The 23,246-nt window shown below is 48.3% G+C and overlaps 1 protein-coding gene across 7 annotated transcripts in view; it reads left to right on the top strand.

Moving 5' to 3' along the window:
- Positions 1 to 23,246, top strand: part of Ttll11 (tubulin tyrosine ligase like11) — a 225,180-nt gene that overhangs the window by 162,712 nt on the left and 39,222 nt on the right. For 6 of the 7 annotated variants that reach the window (XM_063284853.1, XM_017592137.3, XM_001071863.8 and 3 more), the window contains one exon: positions 16,100 to 16,342. In XM_063284853.1, coding sequence (XP_063140923.1) covers positions 16,100 to 16,342 — 243 coding nt within the window. Of the gene's footprint in view, positions 1 to 13,144; positions 13,530 to 16,099; positions 16,343 to 23,246 lie in introns of those variants that run through there. The other variant, XM_039106238.2, reaches the window with a different exon arrangement.

Raw genomic sequence — 23,246 nt, 5'->3', positions numbered from 1 at the left:
AAGAGGCAGAGGTGGTGGGTGGCTGCCGTGAAATAGTGTTTGCTGCCTACAACGGGGCAGTTGCACATCTGAATTCACAGTGGCTGTGACAACATGCACACAACCTACTCCATGTCAAGCCAGGCAAACCCTCCTCCCCCCAGCTGAAGACCTACTGGAAATCGATGGAGGAGAATCAGCTCTCCTCAGTGGTGCAGCCCATACCCCAGTAGACGGGCTCACACCCATGTGCATATAGACAGCACAGAGCGGACTCAGGCTTATAAAAGGACCACACAAGATTCAGAGAGGATAGCAGGGTGAGGGTGAGAAGGGGGAGTAGGGGAGGAGTTACAGGGGAGAGGAGGAGGAAGAAGAGAAGAAATGGATGTAGATTTGAGTACAATGACACGTTATGCATGTGTGAGATTCTCAAACAAAAAAAGAAGAGGAAGAGGAGGAGAGGGAAGAGAAGGAAAAAAAGCATTCCGCATTGTGAAATGGAATCCAGGTTGGCTGAACTCTCCACGAAGCCCTAGTCAGGTACTAACTCATCTCATCAGATACACGAGGCTAGCTCTAGTGTCATGGTGCTAACATGTAGACGGGAGAAAGAAGCCAACCACGTTGGTCTCAACATACCCACGTGAAGTCAGCCATGCTGGTGCATACGTGTAACCCCAGCTCTCAAGGCAAAGGATTGTAAACTGAAGCCCAATCTGGGCTACATAGTAAGGAGATCCTGCCTTAGATAAGCCAAATGAGGGAGGGGGAGGGGAAGAAGGGAGGGGGAGGGGAAGGAGGGAGGGGGAGGGGAAGGAGGGAGGGGGAGGGGAAGGAGGGAGGGGGAGGGGAGGAAGGGAGGAGAGAGAGAGAGAGAGAGAGAGAGAGAGAGAGAGAGAGAGAGAGAGAGACTCCAGGCTGGCTGGGAGAAGCTTGAACACTGGTTGTGAGTCCTGGAGTCAAGCAGGTCAGCATTGGTCCCACTCCTGGGCAGTGTCTCATCTGGAAGACGGGATCCCAGGAAGAAAACGTGTAACCTCCAGGGTTATGGTAATACTCGTGTGCTCTGGCTGCAAGCGTGCACTCGGACAGAGCCGAAGCATCCTAGCCCTGGAGCCCTAGTGACCACCTCACTCTGTACTTCCCAACCTCTGCGACTCACCTTTGAAGCTGTCCCCTAGAGACCAGGGTGAGGACAAGGAAGACACATTTTGAGGCTTGGCTAACTGCACAGGAGAAATCGCCAAAAACAGGAAAACACGGAGCCGCAGGTTCTGGGAAACAGATTGCGTTCCACTTGAAACACTGGACACACCGGGATGCAGGTGGGACATCTGGGTAGATTTGTCTGGCAGTCTTAGGCTTAGAAGGTGACTTTTTGAAAACTACATGAAGCCAGAGACTGAGAGGAAGAGAATTAAAGCCATTTAGGCAGACTCCCGTGCTGTCTCTGGCAATGGGGCAGAGATCAGGCTTGAAAAGTGAAGACGGCCAGCCACAAACTCATTGTTTAATCAGGGGTGAAAAGCTGTGCTCTGGGCCTGGGACAGGTTGAGTGTGAGCACTGGCCCGGGCTCCTCAAATGCTGGGCAGGGCAGGAGAGACCCAGGGAAAGTGTACAAGTCTCTCTGATGCTCACTCTCTAGTAAAGATCCTGACAACCGATTCGGAACCTTCCCAACATCACCCAGGAGTCTGTCTGCACATTAAAAGCCATACCTCCTCCTCCTCCTGACCAAAGGTGTGCTGGTGCCGGTTTTGTTTGGACAGTACGTCTCACGTGGACACCGTGGCATTCCATGGACGGAAAGTTGTCCCTGAACTAATACTTTGTACACATCCCACCCTACAGCATGTGGGTATGTGTGTTTGGCAGGGTGGGGGTAGGTTTCTAGCTGTTGCCATAACAACCAAGAAAGAGACTAAGCTCTGACTCCAGTGCCTGCTTGTTAGAAATGAAACCGAATGGTGGAGACTTTGCCCCCTGAACTTGGGGAACGAGGTCCACACCATGTTCCTGTTGGCATGGAAACCTTTGACTACTCTCCGAATCCAGTCCAGTAGATATTATTTTATTTGAAAGAATGGGTGTTAGGAAGATGTCAAGGGGCCTGGGGAGATAGCTTCATTGATAAAGTGCTCCCTACACAAGCCTGAAGACCTGAGTTCAAGCATCAGCGCTTCCATAAACAGTGGAGTTCACGGATATGTGCCTATGGTTTCTATGCCAGGGAGGTAGATATAGGTGACTCCCCACCTAATCGGCAAGGTCAGTGAGGGATCTTGTCTCAGAAAAAATGTGGGGAGGGCTGGAGAGATGGCTCAGTGCTTAAAGCACTGGTTGCTCTTCCAGAAGACGTAGGTTGGGACCCCAGCACCCATATGGAGGCTCACAACTGCATGTAACTGTAGTCTCGGGGGATCTGACACCCTCTTCTAGGCTTCTCAGGCACTGTATACAGACAGACCCGCAGGCAAAACACCCATACATATAAAGTTTAAAAGTGTCTAAAAAAAGAAAAGGATAGCTGGCCAGCTCTACAGATTGACCTCACACACAAAGGAAACAGTCAAGTTTTAGTCTTTGCAAGTCAGTCACTTGAAGAAGCATGTGTGTTTGTGTGTGTGTGTGAGTGTGTATAGTATGTGCAATGTGTGTGTGTGCAGTATGTGTCTGAGAGAGAGACAGACAGAGAGACAGAGATTGAAAGACAGAAAGACAGAGAGAGATGGAGAGACAGAGAACTTCTAGACCCTAGTCTCTGTATCTTCACTTCTTTGACGTAAGCTGTTTTGTATTGAGGACATGTCTGGCATTCTCCCAGGTTCTCTATATTTGATATTCATCTCAGAACATATGAAACCCCATCAGCTTGGCACTGTCACACTTAGCAGACAGAAAACTGATGCCTGGAGAGGCTAAGGGCCTTTCCAGAGGAATGGCAGGCAGGCCTGCCTGATCCTGCGATGCCTACAGCTCTTACCATTACAGCCTTGGCGTAACCTTGGGCTTGAACTCAATGCAGTCTCTCTAGAGCCTCTAGACCCACCAGGGAGAAATCATCTAAAAACTGTACCGCCATAACTAAACCTTCAGTGCTTCTGTGAGAAACACCACAGCCACTGTCTGGATGTCTGCTTGGGGAATTGAGTGGTGACAAGAGGAATTAAATACTTTAATAGATTCTGACAACAACTATATGTTAGGGGAATTCAAAAATCACATAAAGTAAAAAGTCAGGCTAATATGCATGCCTAATTTACTAGCTGATTTAGAAAAAAAAAAACTAATTTTTTTAGGGCCAGAGTTCTTTAAGGAAAATGAGATTGTAGAGTGGAGGAGGAGGTCGACTTCCTGGAGAATATGGTCTTGAACTGAACTTATGCCCCTCACTTCAGACTGGGTACTTGATAAATATGTGTCTGGTGGGGCATGCCAGCACATGCCTGCAATCCCAGCAGCACTTGGGAGGTTGAGGCAGGAAGATCTTGAGTTCAAGGCCATCTTAAGCTGCATAACAAAACTCTGTTTACCTATCTATCTATGAACCTATATGTCTTTCTACCATTCATGCACACTCACATGTGCACATGCATGTGCATACCTGCACACACACACACACACACACACACACACACACACACACATACACACACCCTATGAGTGGTGGCTGTAGCTTTCAACACACCGTGCTTCAGCCAGGATGCTCTGGGAGCCAGACTGCACTATCCAGATCCCTTTGACCAAAGGGAAACTGAGGCTCAGCAGTAACACAGTTTCCTGACACCCATTCAGTTAGTACCAGATGGGCCCAGGATGACGTGACTCTTCTTACTGCCATGAGTTATCCCCATCGCCTTGCTCTTAATAGAATATTACTCAGCTATCAAAAACAATGCCTTTATGAAATTCATAGGCAAATGGTTGGAACTGGAAAATATCATCCTGAGTGAGGTAACCCAATCACAGAAAAACACACATGATATGCACTCACTGATAAGTGGCTATTAGCCCAAATGCTTGAATTACCCTAGATGCATAGAACACATGAAACTCAAGACGGATGATCAAAATGTGAATGCTTCACTACTCCTTTAAAAGGGGAACAAGAATACCCTTGGCAGGGAATAGAGAGGCAAAGATTAAAACAGAGACAGAAGGAACACCCATTCAGAGCCTGCCCCACATGTGGCCCATACATATACAGCCACCCAATTAGACAAGACGGATGAAGCAAAGAAGTGCAGGCCGACAGGAGCCAGATGTAGATCTCTCCTGAGAGACACAGCCAGAATACAGCAAATACAGAGGCGAATGCCAGCAGCAAACCACTGAACTGAGAACAGGACCCCCGTTGAAGGAATCAGAGAAAGAACTGGAAGAGGTTGAAGGGGCTCGAGACCCCATATGAACAACAATGCCAAGCAACCAGAGCTTCTAGGGACTAAGCCACTACCTAAAGACTATACATGGACTGACCCTGGAGTCTGACCTCATAGGTAGCAATGAATATCCTAGTAAGAGCACCAGTGGAAGGGGAAGCCCTTGGTCCTGCTAAGACTGAACCCCTAGTGAACGTGATTGTTGGGGGGAGGGCGGCAATGAGGGGAGGATGGGGAAGGGAACACCCATAAGGGGAGGGGGAGGGGCTAGGGGGATGTTGACTCGGAAACCGGGAAAGGGAATAACACTCGAAATGTAAATAAGAAATACTCAAGTTAATAAAAAAAAAATTAAAAAAAAAAAAAGCCGAGTGCTTCCCTGAAGAGGACATCCAGCAAACGTCATGCCATTCTTCCTGTTATCTGTGCTCAAGAGCACACTGCGTACGCAGGCCTTCACCATCAGGCCTTTCTCACAACATGTCAGAAATGCAAGTGACAAGGGGAACACAAATCAGTTCATTTCCAGCAGTCTCTCGGGAGAAACAGCCACGATGCAGTCTTCAGAAGATGATACATTCCACCAAGCAGTACCATAGGAAATGCAGGAAGCATACTTCTGAGTGGGAGGGAGGGAAAGAGCTTGTGGCTGGCTTCTAAGATGAGCTGCAAAGGACCAACAGCATCAGATCCTAACTGGGGATGAAAGGTACACAGGGCCTCAGTCTCCCAGACCCAGGCGCGGCATCCAGCCCTGGGCATGAGGTGTATATCCAGAAGCCACAAGATTGACGGTTAGCATGTGGTGGAATTGCTGGTCTACTAGAGCAGGACCAATGCAAACACAGGCACAAGACGACCTTGCCTGAGAAGGGTTCATCCCATAAGGGCTCCCTCACATAGAATCCTACTGAGTAGTGATTTACCGGGGAAATGGGCGCCAGTGCTGTGAGTCCCATTGTCACTGGGGAAAGGTGGTATGGGATTCAACACCTGTCTTTCAGGGTTGAGGCAGGTGTGCGGCTACCACGAGGCTGAAAGACGCCTCAGGCAACTCAAGCAGTGAACAGATTTGACTCTAAGTCTGCCGAGCCACTCTCCGGCCTGGTAGAGTCCTATGAAATCACTGAATCAGGGCTCCTGGAACACACAGCGGCCAACAGAGATTTAGAAGCTCCGAAGACAATGAACTGGGCTTGGGTGACAATAGATGCCAAAAAGAAAGCAGTCTCAGCAGAGTGCCATCTACACATGCTGTCCCCATCTACCCCACACTCGTGCCGCCCGTGCTTTGATGCAGAGCTGTGTTTAAATACTACAGTGTTTTGCGTTTCAGCCTTGCGCTGAGTGTGTAATTATGGGGATCCCTTCATTAGCAGAGCCGCACACTGAAAGCTCACGTTGGCCTTTTCTGCTAATTCTGGAGGTGGCGAAGCGGGCTGATACAACCACTGATTACAATTGTCACAGTCTCTCGAAAGGCACTAGGAAGTTTCCATTCTCCTGGAATGCATGCAGGAGCTTGCAGTGACTAAGAGAGAAGAAGAAAAAAAGGTCCGTTCTGGCAATCGGAAGCAGAGGCATGTAGGAGTTGGGAATATGGAGTGTGGCATAGAGGTCCAATTCCTGCCTCGTCTTGAGGCTAGTTCTCCTTCCTTACGCTGCAGGGTCACCAGATATAAACTCGGGATAGTCATTGTGTCTAGTTAGAGTGTTAGGAGAACTCACTCACATGGTAACTATACTCAGCACAAGATATGTGCACAGCGAGGCTGTGTAGATGTCATAGGCTTAGTCATAGATTAAGCCACTGTAGGGCCTGCCCTTCTGGAATTTTTCAGGGAAAAAAAACAAACAAACAGGTACTCCACAGACAATTAGAAAAATAGTAATTTAAGCGTGATAAGTTCTTTGAAGAAAAAATCGAGTATACTGTGTTTTTTGCATCCTGTAGGTCAGAGACTAAGTTCTCAGTGACTCTCATGACACTAATGAGGTTAGGATTAATATTGACAATGGCAACAATGCAGATGACGAGGGTGATGATGACTGTGAAGATGATGATAATGGTGGCGGTGACCAACATGATTATGATCTGGAGGATGGTAGTGATGGTGCTAATGATGGTGAAATGGTGATGGGGATGTAAATTATGATCATGCAGATGGCGATGAATATGGAGGTGATGGTGAGGATGATGTCATGATGCTAATGATGAAGACGACGTGATGGCGGTGGTGGCCTTGATCATGATGATGGGGATGGGCTGGATGGTGATGAATACGTGGACAGTGGCGATGGAGATGGGGATGATGTCGGTGATGATGGAGAAGAAGATGGTGGGATGATACTTATGTCCATTATGAAGATGACAGTGTTGGTAGTGATCAAGAATGCGATCACGAATAAGGCGCAGTGGCACACGCTCTAATCCCAGCACTCGGGAGGCAAAGGCAAGTGGATCTCTGAGTTTGAGGCCAGCCTGGTCTACAGACTGAGATTCAGGACAGCCAGGACAACACAGAGAAACCCTGTCTCAAGAAAACAAAACAGACTATGACAATAGGAAAGAGGATGTCGATGTATAAGTCTGGAAGGTTATGGATGAAGAAATGATTTTTACCCCCAAAAGTTGTGGAGTTATATAGGAGCATAAGTGACTGGGGGAATGTGTTTGCCAAGGGAGGGAATGTAAGTGTGGAGAAGGGGGCAGGCAGTGAGCAGCGACATGAGGCTCAGTGTGCCCCAGGACAGGACACCATTCAAGACAAGCTCAGACTCTGGAACTTTCTCTGCGTTCCAAAGCCAGGGAATCATAACCGTTCCTCCTGCCCAAAGAACCCAGACTTCATTGGGAATTGTGGCAGTCCTAGTGATCAAGCTCACTGGGATGAATCCCCCAGCCCTTTGTTCATTTAAAGGACTGTGGAGATTGGGCCTTGCTTCTGACTCTCACTAACTGTCTCCCCTTAAGCAAAGACTTGGCCTCTTCCCTAAGTTCCATCAGAAACAGAGGCAAATCATTGCTGGTGTCCTCTAACTCCTGTGTTTAGCTGTTTTGAGTGTGGGGTGGGGGCGGAGCAATGCCCTCATCAGCACAAGATTTTTATGATGTCAGTAATCCTGAACCAGAATTGAAATGTAAGGTAAGGTGCGGTTAGTCGTTCATTGAGTCCCCATAGAGCATGACCTAGGCTAGGACAAGAGGGCAGGCTTCACTGACCTAGGCAGCCTGGCATGCGACTCTCCCAGTGGCTGGAGCAGTGGGGAACAAACCTGTGTCCAGTTATGTCAAGTGGGGACGGAGGAGAAGCCCAAATCCCCCTGGAATCTCCCTGGTGACCATCCGCCTCTCCAGGGTTGTCTGGTGAGTAGATGGGGAGTCCTTGGAGATGAAGAGGACCAGGTGACCGTGACAGAAGTAGCTGACTGGTGTCGAGGCACTGTGCTCAGCACATGCTCCATTCTGTCTGATTACTGCTACTTACATCAGGCCTGTGGGTCAGGGACCGTTATTTCTGTCTTACATAAGGCTTTGGGGTTACAGGACTTGCCTAAGGTCACATGGCTTCAAGCAGCAGAGCTGATGCGACTGTTCCTTGATTTACCAATCTCCACATCTGTGCCCTAAACCATCCAGGTCACCGGGCCCCATGTCCCTCCAGTGAGGAGCCACGGTCCCAGGGCTCCCTGAGCGCTGTACATAGAACCTTGCGTCTACTGACCGTGCTGCGATATAGAAAAAGAGACGAGAGGGAGGCACATGACACAGAGAGTACTCTGCCAACAAAGAAGCTCACTGGGAAGCCGGTAGAAAATGAGCTGTCAGATCCTTCATCTGGAAACCGAAAATGAGAGGACTGGGCCCAGCGACCCCGAAAGGGCTCTCCAGCTCTAAAAAGACTCCCCTTCAGGTCTGAGGAAGCGGCCATAATATTGTGTCCTCGAGTTTGTCCTTCTGCCGATTCATTGCCTGACCAAGCGAGAAAACACTCAAGCAGCCCGTTCAGGTCATGGCTCTGTGGAGCATCCCACAGCAGGGACAGAGATGGGGCTGCTGCCTCTGGCTTCCTCGCCACTTCGCATTCCACAGACATTCTGTGTCAGGAGTTACAAGAGCCCTGGATGGAAGAGTAGCATGCTGATCTGTTTGGCAAGCAAAATGGAGCAACTTCATCCAGCTGAGCAGTCGAGGCTCCCAGGAGTCACACTGAAGTCACAGAGAAGCCACAGATTGCCCAGGAGTCACACTGAAGTCACAGAGGAGCCTCTACAGTTCTCCTTGGCATTTCACAGAAAGCCTGAATTTAGACCTTAAGCAAAAGCCCCACTTTGGCTAGCACAGGCTGTGCCCACCCTCGTCCCTTTAAGCCTTTCTTACCCCATAAAGTAAGAGATTCTCTCCACGACCATAACCGAGGAGAAAATGAGCTGAGCAGCACAATGACGACAAGCTGAGAAAATGAAGGGACAGTGCCCGGTTTTGAACCTCAACAACTCTGAGCTCAAATTTAATAACGGAGAGACTTTTGCAAAGTAGTCAGCTTTTCTAAACACATTTCCCTCATATCTAAAACGGAGACTAAAGTATCATATTTTTTCTCATATGGAATCTAGTTCTGCATGCAAGTATACCTACGTAGATACACGTGCATTTTTTTTTTCTATCCTGGCTCCACTGTGAATTTCTTTGTCTTCCTGTGTCTTGGTTCCCCTTTCTCTAAAGTAAGGAATGTAACATCCAGCTCGTAAGATTTTACGTAGCGTATATACTTAAAACCCGCTGGGTTACTGGCCACCAGTAATGGCATCCAGTGTGCCTGCTGCTGGTGAGGCTACACCTTCCTCAGAAGAAAGTGATCAAGTGAGGTGGGAGTGGCCAGGCATGGGTTCAGGGAGGGCCAGTGCATGAAGAGGGACAGGTAGGAGCATCCTCTACCTGGCTCTGGCTCCTGAGTGGACTTGAATGTATCAAGCAGAGGCTTCTCTAAGTTCTGTCCTCATCTCTTGGGAACACCCGCCTGATCTGCCTGGTTCATCCGTAGTCTATGCCTTTTCTTCAAATTTCATCACATCACCCATCAAGCCAATGGGGCTCTGTCAAGGCAGAGATTTGTCAAGTGACAGAGCTGGGCTCTCTGAAAGTTAACATTTATTTTTAGCAACTTCATCCTGAGACACTTTAAATTAGCTGCGGTCCTAATTTAAGGCGCTCTGTGGTGCGTGGTTAGCATTTCTTCATTGACAATGGTGTGCTACGTATGCACTTGAAATCTAGTGATGCAGGAGCCATGGCGAACAGCAGGGAAAGAGGTCTGCTTGCGTCCCTCTGTCTGGTAAGACCCCCATGCCCCAGGGCATCCTGTCTGGCCAGACCTTTGCCAGGAGCATGGAACCTGGCTGTTCTCTGCCTCCTTGTCCTCAGTTTTCAGAGTCTGCCCAAGGAGCTCCCTGCTTCCATGGTTATCCAGTGGCCATGTTTTAGATAGACCTCATCTCCTGCTGTCTAGATAGAGTCTCGGACTCTACCCTGAGACTGAAGCTCCCAGAGTATTGGTCCAGCCCATGCAAAGCCTCTATGGCAGGGCTAGCATCCACAAGTGTGCATTTCTATCAAGTCCCAGCAAACACGGACTCAGCAGCTCCAAGGACCCCACTTTCAGGATGACTGATGTATCAGGGGTTTCCAACTCATGGCCTAAGGGCTTTGTGCAGCCTATGGATGTGGCCTGACACAAAACTAAACTTACTTGAGTCATCATGAGATCATGTTCATCTTTCTGTAACTATTATGTGAGTCTCAAGCATGAGCTTTGTAGATGTAGCATCATGTCACAAAAGTCACAAAGTCATAAAAATTAAACATACACACACACACACACACACACACACACTCAAAACCTAGATGGGCCATGAGCTGAACAACTTAGATTTAATGTGTGCCCGAAGACAATTCCTTCTTATCCCATGTGGCTCGGAGAAGCCAAAAGGTCGGACTCCCTGGAATCCTGGAGTATCCCAGGAGTTTTCTAATCTCTTTTTCTATCAATAATTTGTGCTAATAGCTGTTTGCCTTCACTGTGGTCAGTTCTGATCCTGCCTCCCTTGCATTAAAACCTCCCACGTTCTCCTACACTACTAAATCCAACAAATGTCTCTAGAAATCAGAACCCACGTTGCCTAAGGAGTGTCTGCCAAAGGAGCGGTGACGTGACTGGACAGGACAGGACATTACCAGTGTGGTCCAACTTGTGTGCAGACCACTCTCTGTCCCCACTCAGTCACACACCTCTGGGCAGCAGGGACTCTGCCTGTCCACCCCACCTGTATATCCCAGGCGCCCGGGACACACCAGTGTGTAGGATATCTCTGAGAAATGGGAAATAGTTGAAGGTGTACTTGACAAGAGATGGAGATTATTCCTCTAGAGAGAACTTAAGCAACTCCTGTGGAACTGGGATTTGATCTTGCCACATGCATCTCCCCACTTTTCTTAATCTCCAGGCCGGTGTATACAGAAGAAGAAAAGTCTCTGGTTTGATTTGAATCAAATAAGTGTCAGGGCCAAATACTGAGCTCAGCTTCGGAGGCATGAGGGAGGCAGGCCCCACTGCCAATGCTAATCCCCCAGCTGATCTAGTGACCTGGGCAAGTGTCACCTGGCTGCCCTGGGGGTGAGGGGGTGAGGGGGTGAAGGGGTGAAGGGGTGAGGGGGTAAGGGGGTGAGGGGGTTCCCACCTACTTCAGGGACCTGTTATTAGAAACAAAGGAGATAACTGAGGTAAACTGGCCATTGACATGTGGAAGGATCCCCAGTCACGGGTGGTGACTTTTCAGCAGTAAAGTCTCCAGGCAAAATAGAGATGGGTGGTTTCTCACGAGAGTTTTAATGAAAACGAATTGCACTTTGAGAAATGATAATAGGTAAAAACATTTCAGGACTCTTTTTCCTGTTTTAATGAATCGAGGATATACCAAATTCATGATTTTTTTCCCCAGAAACGATCTCAGAGGGCTAGTAAGCTTGATTTATGTTTTCTTTACCAGTCACTTTTATTCCAAAAGCCTCACATTTCCATTAAAATGCTATTAAATAAAAACAGGGTTTTACGGTATCTGGGATGGCTTGGGTCTCAGTGTGGTAATTGCAATTATCTCCAGCAAAGCCGCCATTGCTCATCCTTTTATTTCCTCTCCTACATCAGCTGCATCGTTACTGCGTCCCAGGTGAGGAAAACCGCTCCCCCCACCCGGAAGCTGTGGTTCCGGGCCCAGGGAAGGGACATGAGTGGGCAGCCATCCGGAGGCACACAAAGCCTCAGAGGGCTGGGCAGTGCGAGAGGCAGGACGCCACAGAGGTGTCCCCGGAGGGCGACACGGCCCTCCAGAGTCACATGGGGAAGACATATCTAGCTGAGCATGCTGGAAGGAGGAGGTGAGGTCCCCATCAGCAAGGCAGGTCAGAGGAAGGCTTCCACCTTCCACGTACTGCTTCGAACAGCCCTGCCGCTAAGCTGGGTCAATCTTGTCTACCTGGGCTAAGATTCCTTCTCTGAAATGACATTGTTGTGAAATGTTCTGGAACTAGATGGCAGCCATGGTGATAAAGCCTCAGGAAAACCTCCTATACACCGCTCAACTGCAAAAGATCCCTGGGCGGAGCCATCCCCAAAGCCTCTCACAGCTAACACAGCACAGCACCCGACACTTGGGAGAGGAGGCGCATGGCCTGGGGAGGAGGCTGAACACGTGTGGCTCTGCAGACAGCAAACCGTGTGGCCACTAAGTCTCTAACCGAGGAGGAACTGTTAACTACGTTGGAGATCCGCTTAATACAGACTGTGTATATCCGTGAAAGATACTCCTGAGGTGTGCAAAAAGAGCTTAAATCACATGTTCTGTCACCCTAACTCTAATACAGACATCTACACATTGCCATTGTCTACATTTAAATTGTGAGATTAGGAGTCATTTTGATTCCTTTATACTTCTCTCCCAAGCTCTGCAGTTGTTCTCTAAAACACAAAGTTCCCAGCTGCAGATACGGCTCAGTCAGCAGAGAGCATGCAGAAGGCCCTGAGTTTGATCCCAGCACCACATAAAACTGGATGAGATAATGCACGCCTGGAATCCCAGCAGTGGGGAGGTGGGGAGCAGGGGGATTCCAAGTTCAAGCACACCCTCAGCTTTTTTCACTAAACCTTGCTTTTAAAAAATAAAAGGCAGGGGTTGGGGATTTAGCTCAGTGGTAGAGCACTTGCCTAGCGAGCGCAAGGCCTTGGGTTCGGTCCCCAGCTCCGGAAAAAATAAAAAAATAAAAAATAAATAAACAAATAAATAAAAGGCAATGAATTTTAAACAAAAATCTTTTTTAAAATCTAAACAATAGTATTCAGAATTCTGTGCCCCTCCCACCACCATGAGAACTATAATGTGCTAGAGAACTGATTTGTAATCCTGATTTGCTCAGAGATTAAGGTTAGGCTGTAGTCACAGGCTTCTCCTTAGAGGTGCACGGAGCGCAAAGGAGATGACTCCCTCCCTCGGGGCGGGCGGGGCGGGCGGGGCGGGCGGGGCGGGCGTGCTGACTGAGTCCTCCTCTGAGCTGTTTCCTTCCGTCCAGCAGCCACACTGCACACCTCCCAGTCTTTCCCTTAAACTTCCAGAGCACTTCTAATGTCAGCCACAGACCCTTAGTCTGCAATTTAAGAGCTGGTTTCTGGTGAGAGTGTCAGTTTACACCCCTCCCCCTTTGTTTCTCTTTCTGTAACTGTCTCAGGGAGAACACTTCATTCCTTTTGAAAAATCGCCACCCGGCTTTTATTTATTTACTGTCTGAAGTTCAAGGTTTCAGTGACAAAGCCGTTTCTGCTAAAGGGAATCTGCACCTCCCAGGAATATCCAGCTCTCCCGAAGAATCATCGGGTCTGCTCATGCAGGAGGGGGCACGTTGCATCCCAGACCCTCCATACCATTGAACTTTAAAGAGATTTTCCTTTACTGGGTCCTGGTTCTGTTCTCCTGCCTGCCTCACTTCAAGTCCAGAGTTAAGAAGCTGTGACTGGGCCTTCTGGAACCTTCTACTCATGTCTTCCTGGTGGTTAACTCCTTGGGCTGGTACGAGACTGGGGCCACTCAGGCAGAGGTTTCCAACAAGGTGTTTGCCTCCCAAGCCATTTCCAGGTACTTGATGGGACAGAAAGCACCATGGCTTTGTCGTTCTGCTTGTCAGTTTATGCCATTATTAAAAGCATACTCCCAAAGTGCTTTAGTCAGAGTTCTATTCCCGTGAAGAGACACCATGACCATGGTAGTTCTAGTAAAGGAAAACATTTAATTGTGTCTAGCTTACAGCTCAGAGTTTAAGTCCATCATCATGCTGATGGGAAGGCACACAGGCAGATCAGAGATAACTGAGAGTTCTACACCTGGATCTGTAGACAGCAAGGAGAGAGAGAGAGAGAGAGAGAGAGAGAGAGAGAGAGAGAGAGAGAGAGAGAGAGAGAGAGGGAGACTGGGCCTGGCTTGGGCTTCTGAATCCTCAAAGCCCATACCCATTGACACACATCCTCCAACAAAGCTACATCTATTCCAACAAGACCATACCTCCTAATAGTGCCAATTCCCTATGGTGCCATTTTCTTTTTTTTTTTTTTCTTTTCTTTTTTTTCGGAGCTGGGGACCGAACCCAGGGCCTTGCGCTTCGCTCTACCACTGAGCTAAATCCCCAACCCCCTATGGTGCCATTTTCATTCAACCCACCCCACAGTGCAACAAATTTAATAAAAACTGCCCATTCCCTCCACTCAGGATCCTAACACACACCATATACTATAGACAGGAATTGGCCCATGCCTTCAGTGAGCTCACAGAACCCTGAGGGGCTGCCCTGTGACCCACTGCAGTACATAGGGAACAGAGAGATGTGTCCAAGGAGCAGAATGGGATGGGAAAGAATATCGTTGGTGTGGCCAAGGAGACATCAGAAGTAGTCTGGATAGAGCCTATAAGTCTGAGATGTGCACCGAGTTTCCCTGGCTCAGATCTTCATGAGATTTACTATCCATTCCCAGTGTATTCAAGGTGTGGTCTTAGGAATTTTACAGAAGGCGGGCAGTTATCTTGGTTCTAGTTCTGGGAGGGATGGGAGCCAGGAGAGGGTAGAGAGGCAGTGAGTGAGAGGGGGAGCTGGGAACTCAAGAGCAGGGACCCTTGGGTCCCAGACCCGGCTGATAGACAGCAAGGTAGAGGGATAGCATTCAAAGCCTGGAAGGGCCTAGCCAGTAGGGAACTAGAAACCAGGGAGCCTGGGAAGAAACCAGGAATGCCAGGATGAAGCCCTTGTAGAGAGGCCAGCATCTAAAGCAAAGTCAGAGAAGAAGTAGCCCAATATGATATGCAGTTGCCATGGGGCTACACGTGGTGGCACATGCCCACAGTTCCAGCATTTGGGAGAAAGCAACCAAAGGGTTGCAAATTCTAGGACAGCCTAAGTTAGCTACATGGTAAGTTTGGAGCCAGCCAGGGCTACACAGTGAGACCTTGTCTCAAGATTGAAATTAAATAAGATGAAAACCACTCAGGTGCCCTCATGGAGGATGGGAAGGGCAAAGCCAGAAATATGGCGTGGTGGCTTGAATGAAAATGGCCACATAAGCCCACAGGGGCACTGTTAAAAAGTGTGACCTTGCTGGGTGTGTCACTGGGGGTTGGACTTGGAAGTCTCTGAAGCTCAAGCCAGGCCCAGTGTCACCCACTCTCTCTCTCCTTGCTGCCTGCTGATCCAGATGTAGAAATCTCAGCTACTTCGCTAGCACCATGTCTGCCTGCATGTTGTCTTGCTTCCTGCCATGATGATAATGGACTAAACCTCTGATCTGTAAGCCAGCCCCAGTCAAGTGCTTTCCTTTATAAGAGTTGCTGTGGCCAGGGTGTCTCTGCACTGAAATAGAATCGTAACTAAGACACATACTCTGGTCCAAGCAGGGAAGACTGGGAGAGCGCTGGCCTGTGGGCCAGACTTGGGTACTAGAGTGATAGCACTGACTGTGGAGACAGAGGAAGAGTTGGCATTCATTCTGAACTTTCCCACCTGGGTAACTGGTTGATATCTGGCAGTGACACACCAAGGAGATGGGGACGCAGACTGTGAGTGAGGGAAAGTGCTGTGTCATGGTGGGAAGGTAAAACTCTCTACCTGCTCATTTTCTTGATTATCGGAATAATTTCAGAATAAAACGCACAGGCTAAGGAGCCACAAAACTCTCGTCATGTTTTTGTGCGAGCTCCAAGCAAGCAGTTAAGACAGAAAGGCATCTGTGTCCCTGGGACCAGGGAATGGAAGTTTCTTCCCAAGTTGTTCACTGAACTGTGCCTATGGATCCTTTCCAAAAAATCTCAGTGAGATTTTTCTATTTCTTAATTATTCAATTACTACCCGTAAGTAGGACTTTGAAGTCAGACCCAGGCTGCTCACAATTGAGCATTCCCTTGAATCATGAGCAGAGTGGAAGAGGTCTCCCATCTTGGAAGCCAGGCTGGCAGGACAGAGGAAGGCAGTGTTTCCAGTCCTAGCTCTGCCCTGCGTTCAAGCCTTGGCTTCACTCTGTAGAAGCTGTGTGGGCATTGACAGGCCACTTCTAGAAGCCAGTTTTCTAGTGTGTAAATGCCATCCCAAGGGAAGGAAGCAAGCCTTGGAGGTCGGCAGTAGTCATGAGTGTCTTGTGTATTTCAGGTCTCAGCAGATGGATAAGCCTTTCGCTGCAAAGGAAGATCTGAACTGTGACCTGGCCGGAGACTTCGAGCCCAACCCTGAAGCCCATTTGCCCTCCATTTGCCTCAAGCAGGTGTTCCCCAAGTATGCCAAGCAGTTCAATTACCTGCGCCTGGTAGACAGGATGGCCAATTTGTTCATCCGATTCCTGGGAATCAAGGGGACAATGAAGTTGGGACCAACTGGCTTTCGGACCTTCATAAGGTTAGTGAGACCAGCTTCCTCCAGCTTGAGTTTTGGAGAGGGTGGAGCCCAGTCACTCCTCTGGATGGTTATATGGCCCATGGCTGCTCTTGGGAGACCATGGTATTGAATCGGTACCCTGTTTGAGGCTGTAGTCATCTCAGGGCTGCACTGATCCTATAGTGTTCATCCTTGTGTGCGTGCTTGTGTGTGTGTGTGTGTGTGTGTGTGTGTGTGTGTGTGTGTGTGTGTGATCTTCTTGTAAAATGAGTCGATGAACATTATGACCATGACACTTAAACCATAGGTTCATTGTTACAAACAAGCAGTTGTGGAGCTGAGAGACGACTCAGTAGGAGATGACTCTTGATACACAAGCACGAGGACCTGAGTTCACATCCCCAGTGCCCACATAACAACCAGACATGGCAGCATGCAATAGTAACTCCAGCACCAGAGATGGGAAACAGGGTAAGACAGGAGCTGGCTAGCAAGCTAATCTAGCAAAAAGTACAAAACTCCAGCTTCAGTAAAGAGCCTGCCTTGAAAATAAGGAAGAATACAGTAGAGGGAGACACTCAAAATCAACCTCTAGGCTCCATATACACATGTTCCCACCCACTCCCACATATCCATACACACCAATAAGATGTGTGCTACCATAATAGTAATTTTCTATTGTTATGACACAAAACCTGAAGTTGGATAACTTTACAAAGAAAGGGGGTTTATATAACTTAGGGCAGTTTTAGGTAGCAGCTTAGTCTCGGATCGAGTAGCCCCATTATTAGATCTTTGGTAAGAGTCTAATGGCAGATAATATCATGGGGAAGCATGTGCAGGAGAAAGAGAACATGTTCAGAGTGGACGGATGCCAGAAAGCAGGTAAGAGTCAGGCTCATTCTTAAAACAACACAGGTTCCCACAAGAACTAGTGCCCTCCACGGGCAAATGCCCAGTGACCTAAAGATCTACAGGCTTAGCCTCCAAAACATGCCACCCCCTCAGCAGCATGAGGTCCACGCTTCCAACACAGGAGTCCTCTGGGGATGCCTTGGCTAATCAACTTGACCTAACCCGAAGTCCCCTGAGAGGAAAGTCTAACTCAGATTGGCCTGTAGACGTGTCTGTGGAGGGCTGTCTTGACTCTCAATCCATGCGGGAGAGCCTGGCACACCGTGGGGGACAGCATTCCCAGGCAGGTGGCCGTAGGCTGTATTCAAAAGCTAGAACCTGTGAGCAAGCCAGGAAGAAAGCCAGCAAGCAGCATTCCTCCATGTTTTCTGCATCAAGGTCCTTGAGTTCCTGCCCTGACTTCCCTCAATGATGAAAGCATAAGAGGAAGTGAACCCTTCTCTTCCCTGAGCCGCTTTCAGTCAGAGGGTTTTATTACATTAACAGAGCAAAGCTAGAACAGACGACATCCTCAAACCCTATTCTAAAGTAGCAGTTACCCTGAACCAGGTCCTTAAACACCTACGAGTAATTGCTCTTGGGCTCCAACCAGCCTTACGCTTCTTAGCACGTGTTTTCCCAGTAGGAACAACCTGGCTGTGGCTGAGTTCACAAAGGCGTCTCACTCCACAGAGTTTCTGGAGTGAAAACTTCAATAATTAATCTGGTAAATTATATAGTACATGTGTTCTGATTTTAAAATAACATGTTTATAATGCATGCTGAACAAAACTTGCATGAGTTTTCAAGGTAAAACAGAAAACAAGAAAGGGGTTTTTGCTATAACCTACAAAGTGAGCAGTTGCCTCTCATTGCCTGTCTTTTATGGTTCATTCAATTTGCCTCCATCCTTCGGAACACTGTGGGGCAACACAGGAGAGCGCACCAGCCATAAAAACCCAGGGCAAGCTCATTCTATCCCTGGACCCGTGGGGTCTTTATCCTATAGACCTGGGGAGGAGTATTTATCTTATAGTGTGTGTGTGTGTGTGTGTGTGTGTGTGTGTGTGTGTGTGTTATGTGTGTTTTGTGTATAGGATTAATCAGGACAACAGAGAAACATCTAGTATACGGCAAATGATTGATGAATGTTAGTTTTTTCTACAATGGTTAAAGAATGTTATAAAAATTTATATATTCTATAATCTCTCTCTCTCTCTCTCTCTCTCACACACACACACACACACACACGCACGCACGCACGCACGCACGCACGCACGCACACACACACACACGGCCAGTGCCTGCACAGGCTCCGGTACAAACCTGACAGCTATGCCAAACCGCTGACCCTAGATCGCTTCAACAAACATGATCTGACTCCAGCAGGGAACAGCTCATTTGCAGTTCTCCATGGCACTGCCACCTCAAAAGGAAACGTCTCTGACAGCCCTCAGCATTGCTGTCCCCTCTTGTCCTTGGTTTTAACATCCTTACCCTGCATCTCAAAGCCACTTCACTAAGGCAAATAATTAGATGCAGAGAGTTGGAAGCCATGTTTTGCCCAAGGTTTCTCCAGACGGAGTTCACAGAGCCTGCCACCAGTCATCTGGTGTTCTTGGTAAGATGGCAGACCCAAGTCTTTGTTCTCAAGTTAGAAAACCTGAAGTTGTGGGTGCAGGGTGCTCGTAAAGGGCATTGCATTAGTTTCAAAGGCGGGAGTTTGGGGGAAGGGATGGCATAGGCTTTACGGTCTAATAGTCCTGGCTTTGCAACTGAGCATATGTATTGTTTATTGGCTGTGTGGCTTTGGAAAATCCATTAGTCTCTAAGTCCCACTTCCTTCATGTGAGCGACATTCCTGCCTTGCGTGATATTATCAGTCTGGGGTATGATGGATCATAAAACACCCGGCCCAAGGCCTAGATCAAGGGTGCTCTTTGCCCAATGAGAGTCTTTGCCTCTTCTTGGGCTTTGCCTTGGATGCTCATCAGAGGATGCTGCTGCCTTCAAGTGACTTAGACCCAAGAGCCAGCAGCAGGGCTCTAGGGCTGGTCAGTGACTCACAAGTGTCCCACCTCACTTCTGCTTACCCTATGCTAAGTCTATTCTGATGGCTTCAGGGTTATCTTACGGTCACAAGATGGATGCTCAAAATCTAGCCACCGTGGCTGAGTCCTACACTGGAAGGAGGAAGGGAGTAGTAGCACTGATCTCTAGTAGTAGTGGGTGAATTAAAGTCCTGAACAGATACTCTGGATGCTATAGGCAATGATTTTACACCTTCATCTTGCTGGCTACTTCTAGTTACATGGGAAGCCAGGAAATCGACTTTGTATTATCCCTATTTGTTTGTTCATTTCTGTGTGTGTGAGAGTTTAGGTGCACATACACCACAGCATGCCTGTGGAGGTCAGAGGACAGCTTTCAGGAGTCAGTTCTCTCCTTCTAACATGTGGATTCTAGAGATCGAACTCAGGTTGTCTGGCTTAGTGGCAGGCATCCTTATCCTCTGAGCCATCTTGCTGGCCCCTAGAGGTTGTGTGTGTGTGTGTGTGTGTGTGTGTGTGTGTGTGTGTGTGTGTGCATGTGTTTTAAAGTGTATAAATGCTGCTGTCTCATCACAGTGAGAAAGACAATAGCAAGGCATCCTCTACCTCTTGGTGATTCTTATTTGAGCTATGGGACATGAAGGACCCTAATCTGAGGGCTTGTGGAAGGACAGAAATGAGGTGGGCACGAAGGTGACTTCATTTGCATGACGTGTCCATGGCTTACACTTCCTGGAACAAAGGCAAGAACCCTCAGGACCTGCCCAGCTTCTGCACCATGCCACAGAAGCCTCCACTGAACGCCTGAAGGACTGAAGGACTAGCTGAGTTTCATCTGTGGAGCTGTCAGAATACGTGAGGAACACAGGTCCTGTGACATCTGCCCCACACCCATCTCTTCCCAAGAAGCTGCCTAGTATGTTCAAAGACAAGTTGAAGAAGCCCTTCCTTCCACTGGGTCTCCCTGACTAACAGCATATGGGACTTTCCACTACAGCCAGCCTTTGGCAAAGTCTAAGGCTGTGACCAAGTGCTCCCTGGCTGGAGCTGCGAACAGAACCGAGAGCTAGAAATAAGAACTCGAAGTTTTATCCATCTGCTGGGATCCACGGTGGCCTCCTGGAGGAGGCAAGGTTTGCCCTACTACTGACTGAGCAGTAGACAAACATGTCACCAATGCAGCAGGGACAGCCAGCAGAAGGATGTCGTGTGGCCCAAGCTGAGAGGTCAAGGGAGGTGTGTGATTCAGACTGCACTGGATCTGAGGCTCTGTGAACTGGTTGAGGTTCTAGGAGGCTTCTTGGCCACTTCTGAGGAAATTTTGCTCAAGACAAGGAGGAGATCTGGAGACACTCGGCAGCTCCCAGTCTCAACTGCTTCTGGAGCAGACAGGATGAATAAAATGAACTTCTTCCCATATGCTCCCCCTGCCCCAAACACACTGTGGGCTTTGATGGCAAGTGGCTGGAGATGCTGTCTCAGGGAACCGTCACTAGCACACTTAATGTCACCAGAGCTTTGGGCCTCTCCCAAAGAAGCTATGCACTCTTTATTTTTATGTAAAATCTCTGTATTGGAGGAATGGATTTAACCATGTGTGGATCCCATCAAAGCAGGACTGCCCACAGAGGCAGTAACACTTGTTTGAAAGCCTAGGACCGCACCTGTAAGAAAAACCCCACATTTCACACAATACTGAAGAGAAAATAGAATTAAGAATGTTTCTAAATAGCTCTCAGGTCAGAATGGGCCTGTGCAAAAATATCCTCACAAAGCTACCTGGACACGACAGGCTTTGTGATTCTCCGTCATCAGCAAGTGGCATTTGCATGAAAAACCGATTTTTTTCAAGGTTAGGGACTGTTAGGTTCTGCAGCCACCACTACCCATCCCCAGCCAGCCCAGGCCATCAGTGAGCTGCGGCAGAATGTGACAGGAAAAGAGCATCTTCAGGTGGCCAAGAGGCAGCTCAAGCAGATGGACCCAAACAACAAGGCGACCCAGCAAACGCCTGCCCTAATCAAGGATGCTGGGGGAAGTGGTGAAACGCTGCACTAGGTAACAGACGCTTCCTTAAAGGTGTCCCAAGAAACCCCAATGGCAACTTAATAGCAAAATATGGTAATTCTCCGCTTTCCAATTTATCTGGGTATGTTCAGTCTTGTGGATTAAATTTCACCACCTGCTAACGACTGTTCTCTATCTCTCTCCTTTCCACTCCGGTTTAAATGTTACTTCGTTATGAATTAATAATATTTATGCCATATGCCGAATTGAACCAAGTGCCCTTCAGAGGAGCGCTTCGAAGCAGACATATTCCCAGCACGGTGCACGCTTCCCTCACGGCTCCCACACAGACGCCCGAAGTTGAACTCGCCCTTCATATCTGCTACCCACTCCTTTTCTCTCCACATTCCTTGAAGGGAAGGAAATAATAAACGGTCGCCTGGATTTATTTTCGGTGTCCGTCTCTCAGAACTTGCAGCGTAGATCAGCAGTTTTCAGAGCGAATTATGCTAATGCCCACCCGGCCATCTTCCACTTCTCTCTTCCTCCAAGAATGAGAAATAACGAACTGTCATTCTCTTGTCTAGACACTCTAACCAGCCCAGAGCGCCATTTTCTCGGGAGCCACGTAAGAGTCACACACATCGTCGCCTCGAATTGAGCTCCGCCTTTTATTTACTTTTTTATTTCTGGAAAATTCATTTTATAATAATTGCCAGGGTGTGGAGGCTTCTGTTTCTCCTGGAAAGAAAAACAGTCTGATGGATACTTCAGCTTGGCAGCCTTCCTTGAGAGATTCTTATCTGTACGAGGCTCCCACCAATAGATCACTAGTTGGGGGCGGGAGACATTGGATGTAATTCATGGAGGACACTGTTCCCATAACTCCCTGCATTTTCCACCAGACACAACTAGGGAATCAACAGTTGGCCCCAGTCAGGCTCCTTCCCGGGAAACCGCAGCCCCTGCACCATGAGACCATGCTTTGAAACCCTGCTCCACCACTCTCCTCTCGCTGCTTCTGATCCCGTGTCTTCTTTTGAACCAAAGGACACATTCTTCCCTTTCTCGTCTCCCACCTCCCCTTACTGTATGGAGATATTAATGTGCTTCGTAATAGAGAGTGGTGGGGGGTCTCTCTCCGAGAGGCACGGTCTGTCCGAATGTTCTAGGATAGAAGCATAAGAAGATAGTTTCCCCTCCATCATTAACCCCTTGGTGACTTTAAACTGTCCCTCTGTGGCCACTGCTTCCCAGAAGTCTGTGCACTTCTGCTCCACAGCCTTGAGAAACATGGATGGTTTAAAGCACAGACACCTCATTCCCTGACTCCCAAATGCTGCCCCACCTTTTATAATAAATAAACACGGCTGTTTGAATACCTTTTACCTTACAGAAACCTCTCTGGGGGTGGGGGAGCTGCTCTCTCTCTTCTCCACAGAGAAGGATGAACATAAAAGAAATTCTATAAATAGGATTTTGTGGAGTAGAAAAAGTTGGTCCCTAAATTTCCCATGAGCCATCGGCAGTTAGGAAGAAATGGGATGATCATTTCAAATCCCGTTCTACTCAGGCTCCTAATGAGCTTGAATGATTTGTGATTCTCTCCCATCATGTGCACTCAGATTCCTTCCATTCCAGAAAAAAAAGATAAGAAAAGAAAAAACAAGAAACACACAGCGATCCGTTTTTTCAACCGATTCTCCACCACTGGGGAAGGCTTTCATTGGGAGCATCACCGCCAGGGTGACGTCTGGTGGGTAACCGCCATCCAGACGAGCAATCAAGAACTCCTGTGATGTGCCCAAGGACACGCGGCAAACCAAGATCCCAAACCTTCATCCTTTTTCTAGAAAATGTCTAGCTTCTCACATGCCCTGTTTCTCAGAGTCCTCTCCACTAAAGAACTTTCCCTTCCACCCATTCGTTGGACAAACTGTGTCTGGGGCTTAAGGGGAGCTCGAGCTCCATGG

Source organism: Rattus norvegicus, chromosome 3, assembly GCF_036323735.1.
Source record: "Rattus norvegicus strain BN/NHsdMcwi chromosome 3, GRCr8, whole genome shotgun sequence".
NCBI lineage: Eukaryota > Metazoa > Chordata > Mammalia > Rodentia > Muridae > Rattus > Rattus norvegicus.
Note: the sequence above shows the minus strand (reverse complement) of the source record. Positions and strands in the feature narration are given on the sequence as shown.